The 15,580-nt window shown below is 63.4% G+C and overlaps 2 protein-coding genes across 2 annotated transcripts; both read left to right on the top strand.

Moving 5' to 3' along the window:
• Window positions 1-1,097: 1,097 nt before the first annotated feature.
• Window positions 1,098-8,025, top strand: CCDC102A (coiled-coil domain containing 102A). The gene is made up of 8 exons (XM_010221004.2): window positions 1,098-1,700; window positions 3,844-4,061; window positions 4,175-4,283; window positions 4,663-4,779; window positions 5,051-5,260; window positions 5,553-5,723; window positions 6,100-6,203; window positions 7,890-8,025. The coding sequence occupies exons 1-8, from the start codon at window positions 1,098-1,100 to the stop codon at window positions 8,014-8,016; spliced, it is 1,659 nt and encodes a 552-aa protein (XP_010219306.2). The 3' UTR covers window positions 8,017-8,025.
• A 3,548-nt stretch (window positions 8,026-11,573) lies between these two features.
• DOK4 (docking protein 4) lies at window positions 11,574-14,187 on the top strand. The gene is made up of 8 exons (XM_088536456.1): window positions 11,574-11,654; window positions 12,198-12,305; window positions 12,392-12,506; window positions 12,593-12,712; window positions 12,807-12,996; window positions 13,534-13,672; window positions 13,816-13,939; window positions 14,016-14,187. Exons 1-8 carry the CDS (start codon window positions 11,589-11,591, stop codon window positions 14,138-14,140), a joined length of 987 nt encoding a protein of 328 aa, XP_088392582.1. The 5' UTR covers window positions 11,574-11,588; the 3' UTR covers window positions 14,141-14,187.
• Window positions 14,188-15,580: the final 1,393 nt, after the last annotated feature.

The raw sequence follows: 15,580 nt of genomic DNA, 5'->3' as shown, positions 1-15,580 counted from the left end.
GGCGGACAGGCCTCGGGCTCTGTATTTATCCCATTAGCATCGGCAGCGGCTCCCACTGAGGTTTCCCGGAGCGGTTCACCACCTTGGCCAGGCCCTGGGCCGTGCTGCTGCGGCTGCAGGTTCTTACAGACAGGGAGGATTCGCCTCCCCGGGTGCGCTCAGGCAGCCAGGAGCGAGGGGGAAGGGAAGGGACGGGGCCTCGCCGCCGCCGGACGTGGCGTTTAACCCGTGCTGCTGCTGTCGGCCCGCTGGCCACGGCATCCCGGTGCACCAGCAGACATGTCCGGAGCGGCCTGAACCACGGAGCGAGCAGGATCCTGCTCAGGATCCTGAGCCTGCTTGTGGAGGGACGCGCGTCCTGGCTTAGCCCCGCGGAGCATCTCTGAGCACTGCGGCGTCCCATCGCCAGCTCTGGGGCTGCTTGCAGGTGGCCTCGGGCACGTGGCACCATCCTGCCGTTGGTGGCAGCGAAGCAAGGAGAGTGGTGGGTTACTTGACAGATTGGAGCATTTGAACCATCTGAACAAGCCCTGTGTGGGCAGACAATCAGGAGCGGTGGGCAGGGGATCAGAGGGCAGCTGGACACGTTGGTGTTGGGGCATTTGGCCTTCCAGCCTGGACTGGAAGATGCTCCAAAGCACCTATCCTGCCCCAAAATACACATGTTGGGGTCCCATGCTGTCTGAGGTGTCCCATCTCCATATGGCATCTGCTTGTGGGGAGCAGGGGGACATGCAGGGCAGCTGAGACCTTGGGTGGCTGCAGTAGGGTTGGTCCTGCTTATGGGACAAGCTGAAGCCATGTGTGGTCCAAAGCCACGAGTTCCGCTTGGAGGAGACACATGGCTCTCAAGGGAGCTCCACTCCGCACCTGGCTCCACTCGCTTACGGACATGGCATGTCGGTCACCTCCCTGTAAGGAGCGGAGCCCCCATAACGCCTCTCCTCTTCCCCCGCAGGTCCCTATTCAGCTGCCCTGGGGCCATGGCAGCCATCTGGCCCTGAGGAGAGCCATGGCGTGGTGATGCTGAGGCCCGCGTGGTGCTGAGGCCGCATCGTGGCGAGGCACCGGCCTCCTCGCCGGCCCCGGCTGCCGCCATGAGCCAGAGCGCCGGCTCCTCGCGCCTCGCTGACTCGCCGCGTCTCTCCAAGAGCTCCCTGCTCACCATCCTGGGCAGCCCGCCGGCCGAGCGCGGCGGCGGCAGCCCCGGCGAGGCGGTGGCGGCGCTGCCGCCCACGCCGCCCAGCGGCACACCGTCCCCCGGCCCCCCGCCGCTGGCCCTGCTGGGCACCGCCTGCCTCGAGGGCGACTGGGAGAGCCGCGAGGAGCTGCGGCTGCGCGAGCTGGAGGAGGCGCGGGCCCGGGCGGCCCAGATGGAGAAGACCATGCGCTGGTGGTCGGACTGCACGGCCAACTGGCGGGAGAAGTGGAGCAAGGTGCGGGCGGAGCGCAACAAGGCGCGCGAGGAGGTGCGCCAGCTGCGGCACAAGCTGGAGGCGCTCACCAAGGAGCTGACGGGCCTCAAGCGGGAGCGCCAGGAGGTGCTCAACGAGAACGAGCAGCTGGGCAAGGAGGTGGCGCGCCTCAAGGGCCACGAGAAGGAGGTGGACAACCGGGTGGCCTCCGAGAAGGAGAGCGAGGCTGCCCCCGAGCAGGAGCCCGTGCGCGATGTGGGCTCCGACAAGATGGCCAAAAGCAAGGTGAGGAGGCGGTGGGTGCGCGGCGGGAAGGCACAGGGTGGCTGTGGGTGCTCCCACCAGCAGCAGGTGGATGGTTAAAGGAGAGGTACCAACCTCTCGCTCCTCAGCAGCAGCTCAGGAGAGGGCATGGGCGCCCATCCATCCTTCTCGTGGTGGGGTCAAACCCCTCTCGGAGCAGCAGAACCAGCCCAGGACTCCTGTAACGTGCGTTCAGCAAGATCACCTGGATACCAGGCGAGGTCTATTCTGTGGGGCTTCGTGTTTGGAAGCATTAAACAAAATTCAGTGTCTGAACACAGGGAGCAGCGGCTGTAGGGGAGCAGATGTCATCTCCCAGGAGCAGCACATGCGCCGGGGAGCTGGTGCGGGTTTTCAACAGATATCTGTGCAGAAGGAGCGTAACTCATGAAGGAGGAGAAATCAGGGTCACCCCGAGAATAGTTGCAGGTCCTTGGGTAGTCAGCTGTCTCCTGCAGGCAGTCGTTTCTTGGCAGAAAACAGAGAATTGCCCTGACTCCTACAGCAGATGGAGGTGAAAATGGTGACTGTGAACAGACCTCGCTGAACGCAATAGTTCCTACTCAGAACATGGGGTTTTAGCTGTAAGTGCCGAGGATGGGTGGCACGCGGCCGGGCAATGCTGGGCAGCCTGGCATGGTGTTGCACTCACTGAATCCCCATCCAGCTTTTCTGGAGCACAGGCCCTTGTCCTGTGCAACCCCACAGCCTCCATAGCAGGAGCCTCTGACGGGTTCCTCAGCTGCAGGGATGGGTGCAATTTTTGCTGGAAAACATCTTTCTCTGCTTGTGCTTCACCAGCATTCTCCTGTTGCTCACACCAGTGCCACACCAAAAGAGGCTGAAATGTCTCCATATGCATCTGACTCACAAGGCTGAGACTTCCCAAACTCTTTACAACCCAGCAGGTGAAAGGAATCATAGAGGACTAGTCATCTCATCATTTAAAAAACAAAAACAAAACAAACCAAAACACCCTAAGGACAGACCTAAATTCTCCCTTATGAAGGTGCAGGCTGGCTCTTCCTTGTGCCATTCGCCCAACGCAACGTGGGAGGCCCCGTGTCCGTGAGGGACACAGCCAGGGAGGCCCATCCCTCACTGGAAAGTCTTTGTGGTGACGTCAGATTTGAACGCTGGGAGTAAATACAGCCAGGAGCTCTGTGGTCCCGTAGTATCATCAACCCAAGTGCAGGCCCTGCTGCCTCCTGCTGTGCTTTTGTCTGAGGTTTTCTTCTAAGGAGAGGGGATAAATACCTCCTCCGTGGGCCCGCGGCTCCTCCTGACGCTGGGCTGCGGCAGCAGACGAGCGTTGCAGCCCGGCAAGGCTTTGCAGCCCGAGAACCTCCCATTTTCAAGCCCAGCTAGTTTTCAGCCGGTTCAACCAAAGAAATTACTCTTGGCTGCTCCGGGGGAGCTTTGATCTTAAAGCAAATGATGGCTGTCTGCGTCTTCTCGGTTACGGCAGGAACTGGCTGGGGAAGAAAGGCTTTGCCGCACGGCGCTTCCCCGCTCCTGAGGCAGGGCCCGCCAAGGGGACATCATCAGCCGCGTCGTCTGCGGATGCAGTTAGCCGAGAGGCCAGTTTTTCCCTAACTTGGCCCCGGGAACGAGCAGCACTCACACAGCGATCTGGAGGCGGAATTGCATGCACGACACCCCCCTCCCGTGGAGCTGGCATGTTTTTTTTTTTTAGCGGATTTTAAGTAAAGAAGCACAAGCAGGCAAATAGTGAGCGTGCTTTATACAGTGAGGTAATTTTCCCCACGCTCCTGGAGTCTAATAATTAAAGATGCAGGGGTCACGCTGGGATGGGGTTAATAAATCAATAATATCTCCTCACAGATTGAACGCAGCATATAGTCCAAGCAGGACACTGAGGCTGACAGCAGAAGATGGGGTTGTCTATATGGGGAGACAGCCAAGAGGAAAGGGGGCCTCAGGTGGGGCAGAGGGGCCCCTAGACTTGGCCATGGGGTGGCCTGGCCCAGTAACGTTCCCTCGTGTCCACTGGTGGTGGTGGGTGCTGGGAAATGAGGCCAAAGGACCCCCAGGAAGGGGTCAGAGGGTGCCCATCTCTTTCTCTGTGACCTTCCTCCTGCTTGGCCACCCTGTGACACTGCAGGAGTTTGAGCTGATGGAAAACATCCTGAAGAGCAAACAGGACGGGTCGGAGTGCTGGGAGCAGCGGAGCGCCGTGAGCGTGCGGACCTCCTTCACCCGGCCGGAGAGGAGCCGCCTGCTCTGGGAGGACGTGAGCACCGTTGAGGAGGATGCCACCAAAGTGACCGCCCTGAAGCTGAGGCTGGACGAGTCCCAGAAAGTGCTGCTCAAGGAGCGGGAGTGAGTGTCCTGGGGCATGGGGATTTAGCCTCCTATGGGACGAGCCCTCCTCACCTGGGTACCCTGGCACGGGGGGGTCCCATGGGCTGTCACATGGGGCCGTGTCTCTGCAGGGACAAGCTGGCGCTCAGCAAGAGCATTGAGAAGCTGGAGGGTGAGCTCAGCCAATGGAAAATCAAGTATGAGGAGCTGAACAAGAACAAGCAGGAGGTGATGAAGCAGGTGAGCAGAGGGGTCTGGCACAGCTGCAGGCTGTGACGAGGTGGCCTTGTCCCCAGGGACATGGAGACCCTTGGCTTCAACTCCACGAGGGGGCACTCCTGCTCCAGGCAAACTGCTCTTGCCTTAGACACTCATTAATTAACTGGCTTAAATAGCCCCATTGATCCAGCTATAATTAGTCAGTCCATCCTCCCCAGAGGCTTGGAGATGTCTGGCCCCGCTACAGGTGGCAGTTGTGGAGTGGCTGAGAGGGGCCATGTCCAAAACCTGAAGCCTCCCCAAACCAGGTTGGGTGCAGCTGGCAAAGCGGGACCTGTGTTTGAGCCTCCCTGGCAGAGAGTGCTGGCTGCTTCCCGTTGGCACTGTCCCACTTCCACAGCTGAACATCCTGAAGGAGATCCACCAGGACGAGCTGGGACGCATCTCAGAGGACCTCGAGGACGAGCTGGGCGCTCGCTCCAGCATGGACAAGAAGCTGGCGGAGCTGCGCACAGAGGTGAGGGTGGGCTGCGGGGCCCGGCGGCGCGGAGAGCGGGACGGAGCCCTCGCCGAGAGGGATGGCAGCGGCCGGCTGAGCTGGAACGAGGGCTGCGAGGAGCCGTTTCGAGGGATTGGTTGGGATGGCCACGACCACAGCGGGAAGGGAGGTGTTGGGCAGAGAGCAAAGAGAGAGTTTAGCAGCGGAGGGGAGTCCCTGCCGGTACACCAGGGACCCCCCAGCCAGCCAGGGCTGGGGATCTGAGCGTCAGAGACATCCCCCTGCCCAGATGGAGCGGCTGCAGGCGGAGAATGCAGCCGAGTGGGGCAAGCGGGAGCGCCTGGAGACGGAGAAGCTCAACCTGGAGCGGGAGAACAAGAAGCTGCGGGCACAGATCGAGGACCTGGAGGAGGTGCTGGCCCGGAAGCGGCGCCAGACGGCCAGTGCCCTGGACACCGACCTCAAAACCATCCAGGCTGAGCTCTTCGAGAAGAACAAGGTGGGATGGGGCACAGCCCCAGCCTCATGCCCCCCTGCCTGAGGAGCCCTGGTAATGCCACTCGTAACGGTGGGGCTGGTACCCCAGGACACCCTTGGCCACAGGCTCCCCTTACTCTCTTCATGTGGAGGGTGACAGTGACCTTGTCTTGGAGCCCACTTGGAGCCTCCATCACAGCTCCTCCATGGCAGAGGGGGAGCTTTTGGGAGGGGGGAAGGGGCTGGTGCTGCAGAGGGTGCACAGGCCGGGGGGTGCTCTGCCCCGCTCGAGCACCCTGCCGTGCCCACCACAGGAGCTGGCTGACCTGAAGCACGTGCACACGAAGCTGAAGAAGCAGTACCAGGAGAAGATGGCCGAGCTGGCCCACGCCAACCGCCGCGTGGAGCAGCACGAGGGCGAGGTGAAGAAGCTGCGCTTGAGGGTGGAGGAGCTGAAGAAGGAGCTGGCCCAGGCCGAGGATGAGGTGAGGCTCCCTCGCCCTTTGCATTAGCAACAGAAAAAATACCTTACCTTAGAGCTGTCACCGCAGCACTCTCCAAAGTGCCATCTCAGCCTGGAGCTGGAATTGAGCTCGTGACTGCCCTGGTGAAGGAAGTGCCAAGTTCTACCAGGAGAAGAGCATTAAAAATGCAGCCTGAGAGATGGGCCAAGAGCTTGTCTCACTCAGGTCATAGGCTCCAATCTCAACCAGCTCAGAGGAGTAGCTGGAAGTCGGGCTCAGCTTGTCCTGTCCCGGAGGCAGGTTGCTCTGGGGGAAGAGACGGAGAGAACTGCAGCCACTGGGGAGCTCTGTCCTCTCCTCGTGGCCAACGCCGACTCCGTTGTCCTCCATCCCACAGCTGGACGAGGCCCACAACCAGACGCGGAAGCTGCAGCGGTCGCTGGACGAGCAGACGGAGCAGAGCGAGAACTTCCAGGTTCAGCTGGAGCACCTGCAGTCCCGGTGAGCGGGGAAACCAAAGGATGGGATCAGGCTCTCTTTGCTACCAGCATCCCCCCAGCAGAAACGCGGTGTTTGCAGGGGACCGGGGACCTCTGGAGTCCCCGTCTCCTCAGGGCAGCCTTGAGCCCGGTTGAAGCCCGTACAGCTGGGCTCTCAGACTGCTTTTCTTAGCTGCTGGGCCTGGACTCCACCCGCCCATGTCCACACTCAGTACTGGATGCAGGAGCATCCCGAAAGGTTTTGGTGGGCGAGCGCTGCGCGAGCATCCACAGCACCCGTGCACTCGGAGCCCCTCGGATAGGGGCGAGGGGAGGCGAAGGGTTGCACCATGGCCCGGCGCTGCATTGGGAGTGATTTATCCCATGGAGCCGGGGAGAGGTGTCGTGCGGATGATAAAGAGCTGCTCGGCAGCAAAGCGCTCCTTCCGGAGGGGGCTAATTCACCTAAGTGCTCCCAGCCCTCAGGGGAGGCCAGCCACAGAGGGAGGGAGGCTTTACGGGCACGGGTGTCAGGCGAGCGCTTTATCACTGCGCCGTGATGGATCGCAGGGTTCGCCGGGGGCCGTGATGGATCGCAGGGCTCGCCGGGGGCCGTGATGGATCGCAGGGCTCGCCGGGGGCCCGCTCGCTCCAGGCACGGGCCCGGCTCTGCCCTCCAGCGACCTCGAGGAGCCGTTCGTGCTTCTCCATCCCCGTCCCCGGGGCAGCAGGAACCTCCCCGAGCTGAACCAGGGAGCCTTCCCTGAAGGCCCGGTGGTTTCATAGCTCCTCAAAACTTCCTGCGCCCTCCCTTTGCTTCGCCAGCAATACAGAGCTGAAATGGCTGCGAGAGGAATCGATTCTCCACCAGAGTGTCTCTGGGAGGCACTTTTTATTTTTATTTATTTATTTCTTTTTAAATCGTCCTTTATTTTATTGGGACATCTCCATTAAATCAGAGAGGAGTAATGGAGGCTTCATCCTCTCCCCTCCCTGCCCCACTCTAGCTTCCCTGCGCACTTGCTCTAAATAATTCATGCTTTCCGGTAAAATGCAGCAAACATGGCTGTCATGACCGCAGGCTGATGGCAGAACCGTTTTCTTCACCATTTTGGGGCCTCCGATTTCAAATTTCAGATTTGCATCATAAATTCATCTGATGAATTTGTGCACGAGGGTAAAAGTGAGGACAGAGAAACACCCAGTGCTTCCCCTTGGCGGGGAGGCTGCGAGCTGGCGCCGGAGCCCGAAGCCACCGGTGTCCCCGATGCAGCCCTCCTGGCACTGGGAAGCCTCCTATGGGCTCTGCCAGGGCTACCAGCCCATGGGCTGCAGCTGCTGGCCCCGAAGCACCGAGGCTGGCCCTGGCGCTGGGAACACGTACGGGCGCCTTCCTGTGGCAGAGCCTCCTCCGGGCCGGGATGCTCTGCCGGAGAAGTCACTGGTAGGGTCAGATGGCGATGGGGGAAACTGAGGCACCTCTCTGCTGATAAGCGGCACCCCGGGGGGGCTCCTGGCTCCCGGCAAGAGCCTGCTGAGCTCCGCTCGGAGCCAGGCGAGGGGAGGGCCCAGTGGCTTGGGCTTTATCAGCAGGTAGCAGCCACGTGGGGCTGTGAACTCAGAGGAGAGTGCGGAGCTCTGGCCTTCCTCCCGTGCCCCAAGACAGGGGGACAGGCTGGGCGATGCGAGACGCTCTCTCCCCCGGCAGGCTGCGGCGGCAGCAGAACCCGCCGCTCTTTGGCAAGATGCTCAGCGCCCGCTTCGGCCCCGACGACCCGGGAGACGGCACCAGCGACCCGGACGAGGACGAGGACCTGCAGATCCAGGTTCCCTAGGCCCTCGGGGCCGGCTGGAAGGCGGGCGCCCAAGCGGTGCCTGTGGTGGCTCTCCCGACGTACCTGCTGCTGTGGGGCCCATCCCGAGCCAGGGCCATCCGGCCTCGGCGGCCCTCTGCCGCGAGCGGGTGACATCTGGCCATGTGGCGCCTGTCTCACGGCTGGGGAAACTGAGGCTTGGAGCGGCACGAGGGACTCGGCTGGCCTGAGAGCCCCCAGCCCGTCACCTCTGCCTCTTGGCCAGCCCACCTCAGCCCCCAACCTGTTCCTGGACACCAAAAGCAGCAGCATCCAAGCAGGCCAAGAGGACGAAATCCGGGTCGGAGAGCTAACCTGAGCCCTGGAGCCGGCTAGACTCATCCCGCCTACTTTATATATAGATATATTATATATATATGTATGTATTTGTATATTTTTTTTATTATAAATACAGAGCCAAGAGGGGTCCGAGTGCTGGTGTGGGCTGTCCCCACCGCTCTTCACTTGAGCTGCCCCGAGAGCCTCCGGGCGTAGAGGTGCCCGCAGGTGCCCCGCGCTGCCCCTGGGGGGGACGGGCAGCCCAGCGAGCAGGTTTGGGAGCAACTCAGACGCAACCTTATTAAAAAATAATATTTTGGTGAGCTAATCGCCTCGCTCAGCCTTTTAATTGATTGCCTAAAAGCACGGCTCTTTGCCGCTCGCCGTTTTGAGCATCCTTTTTTTTTTTTCGACATGGATGTTATTGCTTTTTTTATGGCCAAACAAATCAGCTGGGAGGTGGGAGGGGTGGGGGGAGGAAGTGCCTGCTGGCAGTTTTGGTGGCCACGAATGCCCTCACCTCAGAAAAGCACCCGAGATACTGTGGGGGGGCAAAGGAAGTGTCACATTGTGGCCCAGGTCCAATTGAGAGCAAGCAGACAGGGAGAGGGGGTGTTCTGCTTCCCAGCAGCCAGGACGCCGGGTTTTGGGGTGCCGAGCGGTGCCCCCCGCCTAAGCCTGCAGGCAGCAGCGCCGAGAGAGGCCGGCCCCTCTCGCTACTTGCCACGGGGCGTTCACTCTGAAGCTGAACGATGCCCGCGCGGCCGCCTCGGGAAAGCTGCCGGGACAGGCTGGGCGCTCCGCGGGCAGGGCCAGGAATGCGGCGGGGCGGCCGCTGCTGCCCCCCGCCCCCGCCCCGGGGCCGCCCGGCCCGGCCCGGCCCGCCGCGCCCCGGCCCGGCCCGGCCGCGGGGGGAAACTGAGGCCCGGAGGCGGGGGGCGGGCGCGGGCGGCGCCGCGGGGGCGGCCCCGGCGCCGAGCAGAGCCGGGCTGGGCCGCGCGGCTCCGCGGCCAGACGCGCCCGGACGCCTGGGCCCCCGCGCGGCGCAGGGTAAGGGCGGCGCGGCGAGGGCGCGTGGGGGGGCCCCAGGCCCGGGGGCACGCGGCCCCGGGGGGTGGCCCAGCTGCTGGGGTGACACAGGTCGATGGGTGGCCAAAACCCGCGTGACCGAGGTCTGCGGGTGGCACTGGCCCCAGTGGCCAAGGGTCTCGGACTGGTTGAGGTCGGGGTGGTGACAAGGGCTTGGGCTGGCTGAGGGTCTGGGGGTGACACCGTATGGGAGGTCACGGGGGACGGGGTTCAAGTGGCCGCAGTCTGGGGAGTGACACAAGCCTGGGGCGACCCAGGTCTGAGGGTGACACAGGTAAGGTGGTGGTCGAGGTCCAGGTCACCAAGGTCTGCACAGTGACACGGTCCTGGGATGACCATAGCGTGGAGGGACAGGAGACGCCCCGCTGCACCCTTGGCTTCCCGGGGGGTGCCATCGCGTGCGAGGGACAGGACCGCGTGGCATGCACGTCCCCGTGCTGCTGCAGAGGGGCTGGCCGGGCCGGGGCGGGCGCCACGCTGCCTCCCTGGAGCTGCTCCAGTGCCCAAAAGGGGCCAAAATGCCGGTGCGCGGCTGCGAGGACAGGCCTGCGGGATCGTGCCCGGATAATCGGGAGCTCTCCGGCACCGGCCCGAGCCGCACGGCGTCACGAACCTCCCCGGGGAGGAGCTGCCGTCCCGCTGCCGCAGGCCGTTTCCTTGGTTACTGCCTTCGGAGGGGATTTTTCCATGGAGGAAAGGCGGGGGTCCAAGTTCAGAGGCAGCAGCAGGAACAACGAGGGGTTCTTGCCCCTGGGGGCCAGTTGCTTCCTCTGAGGGCCACCCGCATTCCCTGCGGGACCCCCAAAACCCTGGCTGCCCCATGCTCGCCTCCTTGTCCGGCTCGCTCCAGGCTCACTCGGAGCAAATCCTGGAGCGCTTCCGGCAGCCGTGGGGCCTCGCGGACCCACTCTTGCCGGGCCGGCGTGCAGAGGAAATCCAGGCTGTGATTTCATGCATGTCAAGGCCAAGGCGCTTCCAAAGGCTTTTCCTGGCAGCCATCGGGTTCCGCTCTGGGCTCACCTCCCACTCCTCCCCACGTGGGGAAGGAAAGAGGCTCCGTCCGAGCTCGTCGCATCCCTGGGGAGGATCCATCCGGGACGGAGCAGAGCTGGATGGCGCCATCCGACTGTTTGCAGCGGGCTGCTCGTGCCCGCGGGTGGCAGACGGCCCTTGGCACAGCCGGGGCGGCCGCGGGATCACAGGGCGGCCGGGCCCTCGCGGCGCCCCGGGGCTGTTGGCACAGGAGGGATGAGCGGAGCGCGCCGGGGGTGGGCCTGGGCTTGTGAATGGGATTGCAGCAGAGGAGATGAATGACTCGGCCTTGGCCCTGTGCCCCTTTCTGAAGGGGAGGGAAATGCTGAGAGGGAGCAGAGGTGACGCCGGCGGGTGAGGGAGCCCAGCGGATGCCTCCGCTCAGGAGCGTGGCCTCTCTGCAAACAGCCCTGGCTCCTGGCGGGATGCGGATGCTGGGCACGCGGGCACCCTCCTGCTCTGCTTGCCTTTGGGATCTGCAGGCACGGTGCTTGCTGGAGCATTGCCCAAGCTGGAGCGAGCAGGAGGGGTGCAGAGCCCTGCTATTTCAACGCTTGACTTGCTGGGAGCAAGACATTGTTAACCCTGAACCCTACTGATGCCCCCATCTTTGGCTACAGCCACTTTACTGCCTAAGTGAGCAGCCTGTGAGGAAGATGGGGGAGTCCAAGAGGCGATGGAGACCCATGGGTGAGGCCTGGCATCGCCCAGCGACAGGAGGACGTGGCCTCGCGGCCCCTGGCTTTGCCTTCCTGCCATAGGTGACGTCCGGGGCGCTCGGCAGGGGTTAACGTTGGACTGTTCCACTCCGCCGCCGCGACCCACCTTGCCGCTCCGCAATGGTTCAGTCAGAGCAGGGAGGAGGAGGAGAGAAAGAGGGAGGGGGCGCACGCCAGAGAGAGGCAGAGAAAGATGTCACTATCTCTAATCTATCTGTCATTTCTCTTTTGCAGCCGGTGCCGGAGCGGGAGCCAGCGCCGGGGGCACCATGAGGGCTGCCGGCGCTAGGACAAAGCCGGGGCGCGGGCGGCGCTGAGGCAGCGGGGAGCAGCCCAGCGCAGGTGCCCGGAGGAGGAGGAGGAGGAGTGGGGCGCGAAGGCGAGCGGGCGAGGGTGCTGGCGGCCGGCGGCGGCGAGGGGAGCCGGGGCTCCGCCATGGCTACGAATGTCACCGACATCGTCAAACAGGGCTATGTGAAAATGAAGAGCAGGAAGCTGGGGGTAAGCGCTGGGGACGGGGAGGGGGACGGGGGCGCGCGGCCGCCGGCTCTGTGGGTTGCTCCTGGTTTTGCCAGAGCCAGCCCATGCTCCCCCCTCCTCCAGCTTTGTGCAGCGGCGCCTCCCCGGAGAGGCTGCTTTTTCCGGCAGCCTCTTCCCTGCGCCGGTGCCACCCGTGAGCTCGGAGCATCCAGAGGGCTGGCTGCAGAGGGGGAACCAGCACCACAGGCCTGGGGGCGCTGGCATTTGGGGGCAAAAAGCAGTGTTTGGGGCAAAGAAGCAGTGTTCGAGGGCCATGCTAGGACAGGGGCTGAGCCAGGTCCTCTCTGTCACCATGTCCCCCGCATGGCCATGCGTCCGCGAGGGGCGCATAGTTGCCTGGCAGGCTGCTCCACGTGTTGCTCTCGGCGGCATTGAGCGGGGCTGGATCCTGCTCTGGGCACCTCACTTCAGAGCTGGGGAAACTGAGACGGGGAGGCTGGCGTGTGTGAGGAGGCCGGCGCGTTGGTGGCCGCCCCCAGCCCCGGCGGGCTCCGTGTCGCGCAGATCTACCGGCGCTGCTGGCTGGTCTTCAGAAAATCCTCCAGCAAGGGGCCCCAGCGCCTGGAGAAGTACCCGGACGAGAAGTCCGTGTGCCTGCGTGGCTGCCCCAAGGTGAGCGCCTTCGCCCCGCGCCGCTGCCCCGCTGCCCCCCTGCAGCAGGAGCCCCGGGTGACACCCCGCCGTTGCCGCCTCCGCAGGTGACGGAGATCAGCAACGTCAAGTGCATCACGCGGCTGCCCAAGGAGACCAAGAGGCAGGCGGTGGCCATCATCTTCCCCGACGACTCGGCCCGCACATTCACCTGCGACTCGGGTGAGCGAGGGGGCCCCGGCGGGGGCGCCGGGCAGCCCAGCCATGCGCCCGCCCCGCGCGTGACGGCCGCGCTCGCTGCCTTGCAGAGCTGGAGGCCGAGGAGTGGTACAAGACGCTGTCGGTGGAGTGCCTGGGCGCCCGCCTCAACGACATCAGCCTGGGGGAGCCCGACCTGCTGGCGCCCGGCGTGCAGTGCGAGCAGACGGGTGGGTGAGCGCCGGCGGCGGGGCGCGACCCCGGCCTCGGCTCCCCTCATTTCTCACTTTTGTTTCGGCTTTTCCCCCCGAACGCTTCCTCCAGACCGGTTCAACGTGTTCCTCCTCCCCTGCCCCAACCTGGATGTCTACGGCGAGTGCAGGCTGCAGATCACCCACGAGAACATCTACCTCTGGGACGTGCACAACCCCCGCCTCAAGCTGCTCTCCTGGCCCCTGTGCTCCCTGCGGCGCTATGGGCGCGACGCCACCCGCTTCACCTTCGAGGCCGGCCGGTGAGACGCGGCCCTCTGTGCGCTGGCCAGGCCCGATGCCAGGGGTGATGGCCACAGCCATCGGAGGCGTTCGGGGGACCCTCGCGGGGCTAATGCCGTTCAGCTCCGTGGGGCCTGGCTATATTAGGAGCTTTTCCTGCTAATTAGCAGCTACAGACGGGAGGAAACATGAGCCTCCCTTTCATCCCGGCCCTCACCTTCCGCTGATTCAGCACTTTAGGCTCCTTTATGGAGCAAAGCAGAGGGAGGTGGCGGTGTCCCCCCAGCGCCGTCTTCCCCCCGCCGCTTCCCGTCGCTCACCGAGGGCCTCTGAGCTGGTGCCTGGGCAAAGGGCGCCGCTTATTCCTCGGGCAGCAGGACCAGGCAGCTCCGATCCAGCCACTCGAGCAATACCCAGCGCCATGTGTCCACACGAGGCTCCGGCTCCTCGCCCTGGCGTCGAGCATGGCAGTAGCAGGGGGACAGCTGGGAGGCCGCGGCGGGGAGCAAGGAGGGCCCACACGGCACCCGCGTGACGCCCCGCGCTCCGGCCCGCAGGATGTGCGACGCGGGCGAAGGCCTCTACACCTTCCAGACCCAGGAGGGCGAGCAGATCTACCAGCGCGTGCACAGCGCCACGTTGGCCATCGCAGAGCAGCACAAGAGGGTCCTGCTGGAGATGGAGAAGAACGTCAGGGTGAGATGGGGTACAGGGTGCTGGCCGGCTCGGGGTGACCTGCAAGAGGGGACGGCACGGGGGGTCCTGCGCAAATAGGGGGCCCTTTTGGGATGTCGCGGTGGCCGCCAGCGCCCCCTCAGCCCCCTGTCCCTGTGCTGCAGCTGCTGAACAAGGGCACCGAGCACTACTCCTACCCCTGCACGCCCACCACCATGCTGCCCCGCAGCGCCTACTGGCACCACATCACGGGCTCGCAGAACATGGCCGAGTCCTCCAGCTATGCCGGTGAGTGTCGCCGCGCGCTTCCCGCGCGCCCCCGGGCGCTCCGCGGCGCGAGACCGAGCTGTGCTTCGTTCCGCAGGCGAGGCGTATACGGGCGCCCAGGCCAGCTCGGACACCAACCTCCTCAACAGGTTCATCCTCCTGAAGCCAAAGCCCTCCCAAAGCGACAAGAGCGAAAGCAGGGAGCCCAAGCCGTCCCCGTGAGCTTGTGACACCGGGGGAGCCACCACCGGGGCCTGGTACCTGCGGAGCCGATGAGTGCAGGACGTGCGGGGCTTTGGATGGTCTCTTTTTGGGTGCCACCTCCTTTCTTTTTTTCACTGGGGGTGCCAAGGATCTGGGGCCGCTCCGCTCGCCTTGGAGAGGCCGAGAGCCACTTGCCGCAGGAGCTGGAGGTGGAGGCAGGTTGATGCATCCTCCACTCCAAGACCTTTGAGGCCCAGGTGCTGGCAGCGGGGGCTCTCACCCTGGCCTGCCCTCATGGAAGGTGATGATAACTAGCTCTGTGTTAAAGGATTTTAAGTATATATTGCACATACGTATGCTATAGGACGAGACTTTTTCCTTCTACCGTGAATGCAAATGTCATAGCCACCGAAGAGACCTTGGAAGAGGAGATGCTCAGCGCTTTTTAAAGCCTGGGGACATGGCTGGGAGGCAGAAAAGAGCAGGGACTTGCACCGTGGGACAGGGAACAGTGGCCACAGCGCCGTTTTGCTGTGACAGGGACCGTCCCTGGCACCCTGAATTCCCTGCAGCGGAGTCACCACTGGGGGCACCGTGGAAAGAGACATGGCTGGAGGATCCACGTGGGCCGGCCAGGCGTCCGGCGTCCTCATCCTGTGTGAAGAATGGGGCTCCTTGAGGCGCCGTCAAGCTCGTTTTGCCCTTCTCCAAGGTATCGAACCCCATGCCGTCAAATCAAGATGTCTCAGGAGAAACTGGTTTTCCCGTCGCCGACAGAGGACTCACACATGCGGTGTGGGCACCTTTGGGGCCGCCCAGGGAAGACCCGCCGCTGCCCAGCGCCTTCTGCTCCCTCAGCACCAGCCTCTCCTCACTTCGGTGCTCCCAGACACCACGTCCCGCTTACCCGGGAGTGACCTGGGGGCCGTTTTTGGCCAGTAGCACTGGTCCCTCGAGGGGCAGCTTTGCCGTGAGCCCTCGCTTACCCTGGGAACGCCGCACAGCAGGAGCTGGTGGGGAAAAGCCACCCCTCTCCTTAGCTGCAGCCCCCATTTCCCTCCCACGCTCTCCCACCGCCTCGCTGCCCATGGGGAGAACGGATGCAAAACCTTACGCACGGGGCTGGCTTTAATATCTTGAACTCAAGCAATCAGTTTTCTAGGTCTCCTATTTATTGAACTCCTTTAGAAGGGCTATCTTTTTATTGCAGTGCAAACTGAGGTGTTTCCTTCGAGTTTTCTTTCGGGGCTGGGGGCGGGTTGCTTGCTTGGTGGGTTGATTTCTTTTCCTTCAAGCTCCGGGTCCTTCCTCTTAGGCTGAGGAGCGTTGTGCTGTGGGAACCTGTGCTCTGTAAATATAGCGTGTCTTGGGTCTGTGTAGTTTGTGGGATCTGCTGGAGCAGTTTGGGACAGAGAAGGGCTACTTCTTCCGCCACCTCCACCTTGCCGCTGGGTGCGG

This window comes from Tinamus guttatus, unplaced genomic scaffold, assembly GCF_059628265.1.
Source record: "Tinamus guttatus ecotype Peru unplaced genomic scaffold, ASM5962826v1 Tinamus_guttatus_pri_ptg000674l, whole genome shotgun sequence".
Classification (NCBI taxonomy): domain Eukaryota; kingdom Metazoa; phylum Chordata; class Aves; order Tinamiformes; family Tinamidae; genus Tinamus; species Tinamus guttatus.
This window is presented reverse-complemented; position numbering and strand designations above follow the sequence as displayed.

Coding starts and splice junctions, on each gene's coding strand:
- CCDC102A (XM_010221004.2), top strand. CDS start 1,098: ATGAGCCAGAGCGCCGGCTCCTCGCGCCTCGCTGACTCGCCGCGTCTC. Junction 1,701..3,843: donor ACAAGATGGCCAAAAGCAAG/GTGAGGAGGCGG, acceptor GTGACACTGCAG/GAGTTTGAGCTGATGGAAAA. Junction 5,261..5,552: donor AGCTCTTCGAGAAGAACAAG/GTGGGATGGGGC, acceptor TGCCCACCACAG/GAGCTGGCTGACCTGAAGCA.
- DOK4 (XM_088536456.1), top strand. CDS start 11,589: ATGGCTACGAATGTCACCGACATCGTCAAACAGGGCTATGTGAAAATG. Junction 12,713..12,806: donor CGTGCAGTGCGAGCAGACGG/GTGGGTGAGCGC, acceptor CGCTTCCTCCAG/ACCGGTTCAACGTGTTCCTC. Junction 12,997..13,533: donor TTCACCTTCGAGGCCGGCCG/GTGAGACGCGGC, acceptor TCCGGCCCGCAG/GATGTGCGACGCGGGCGAAG.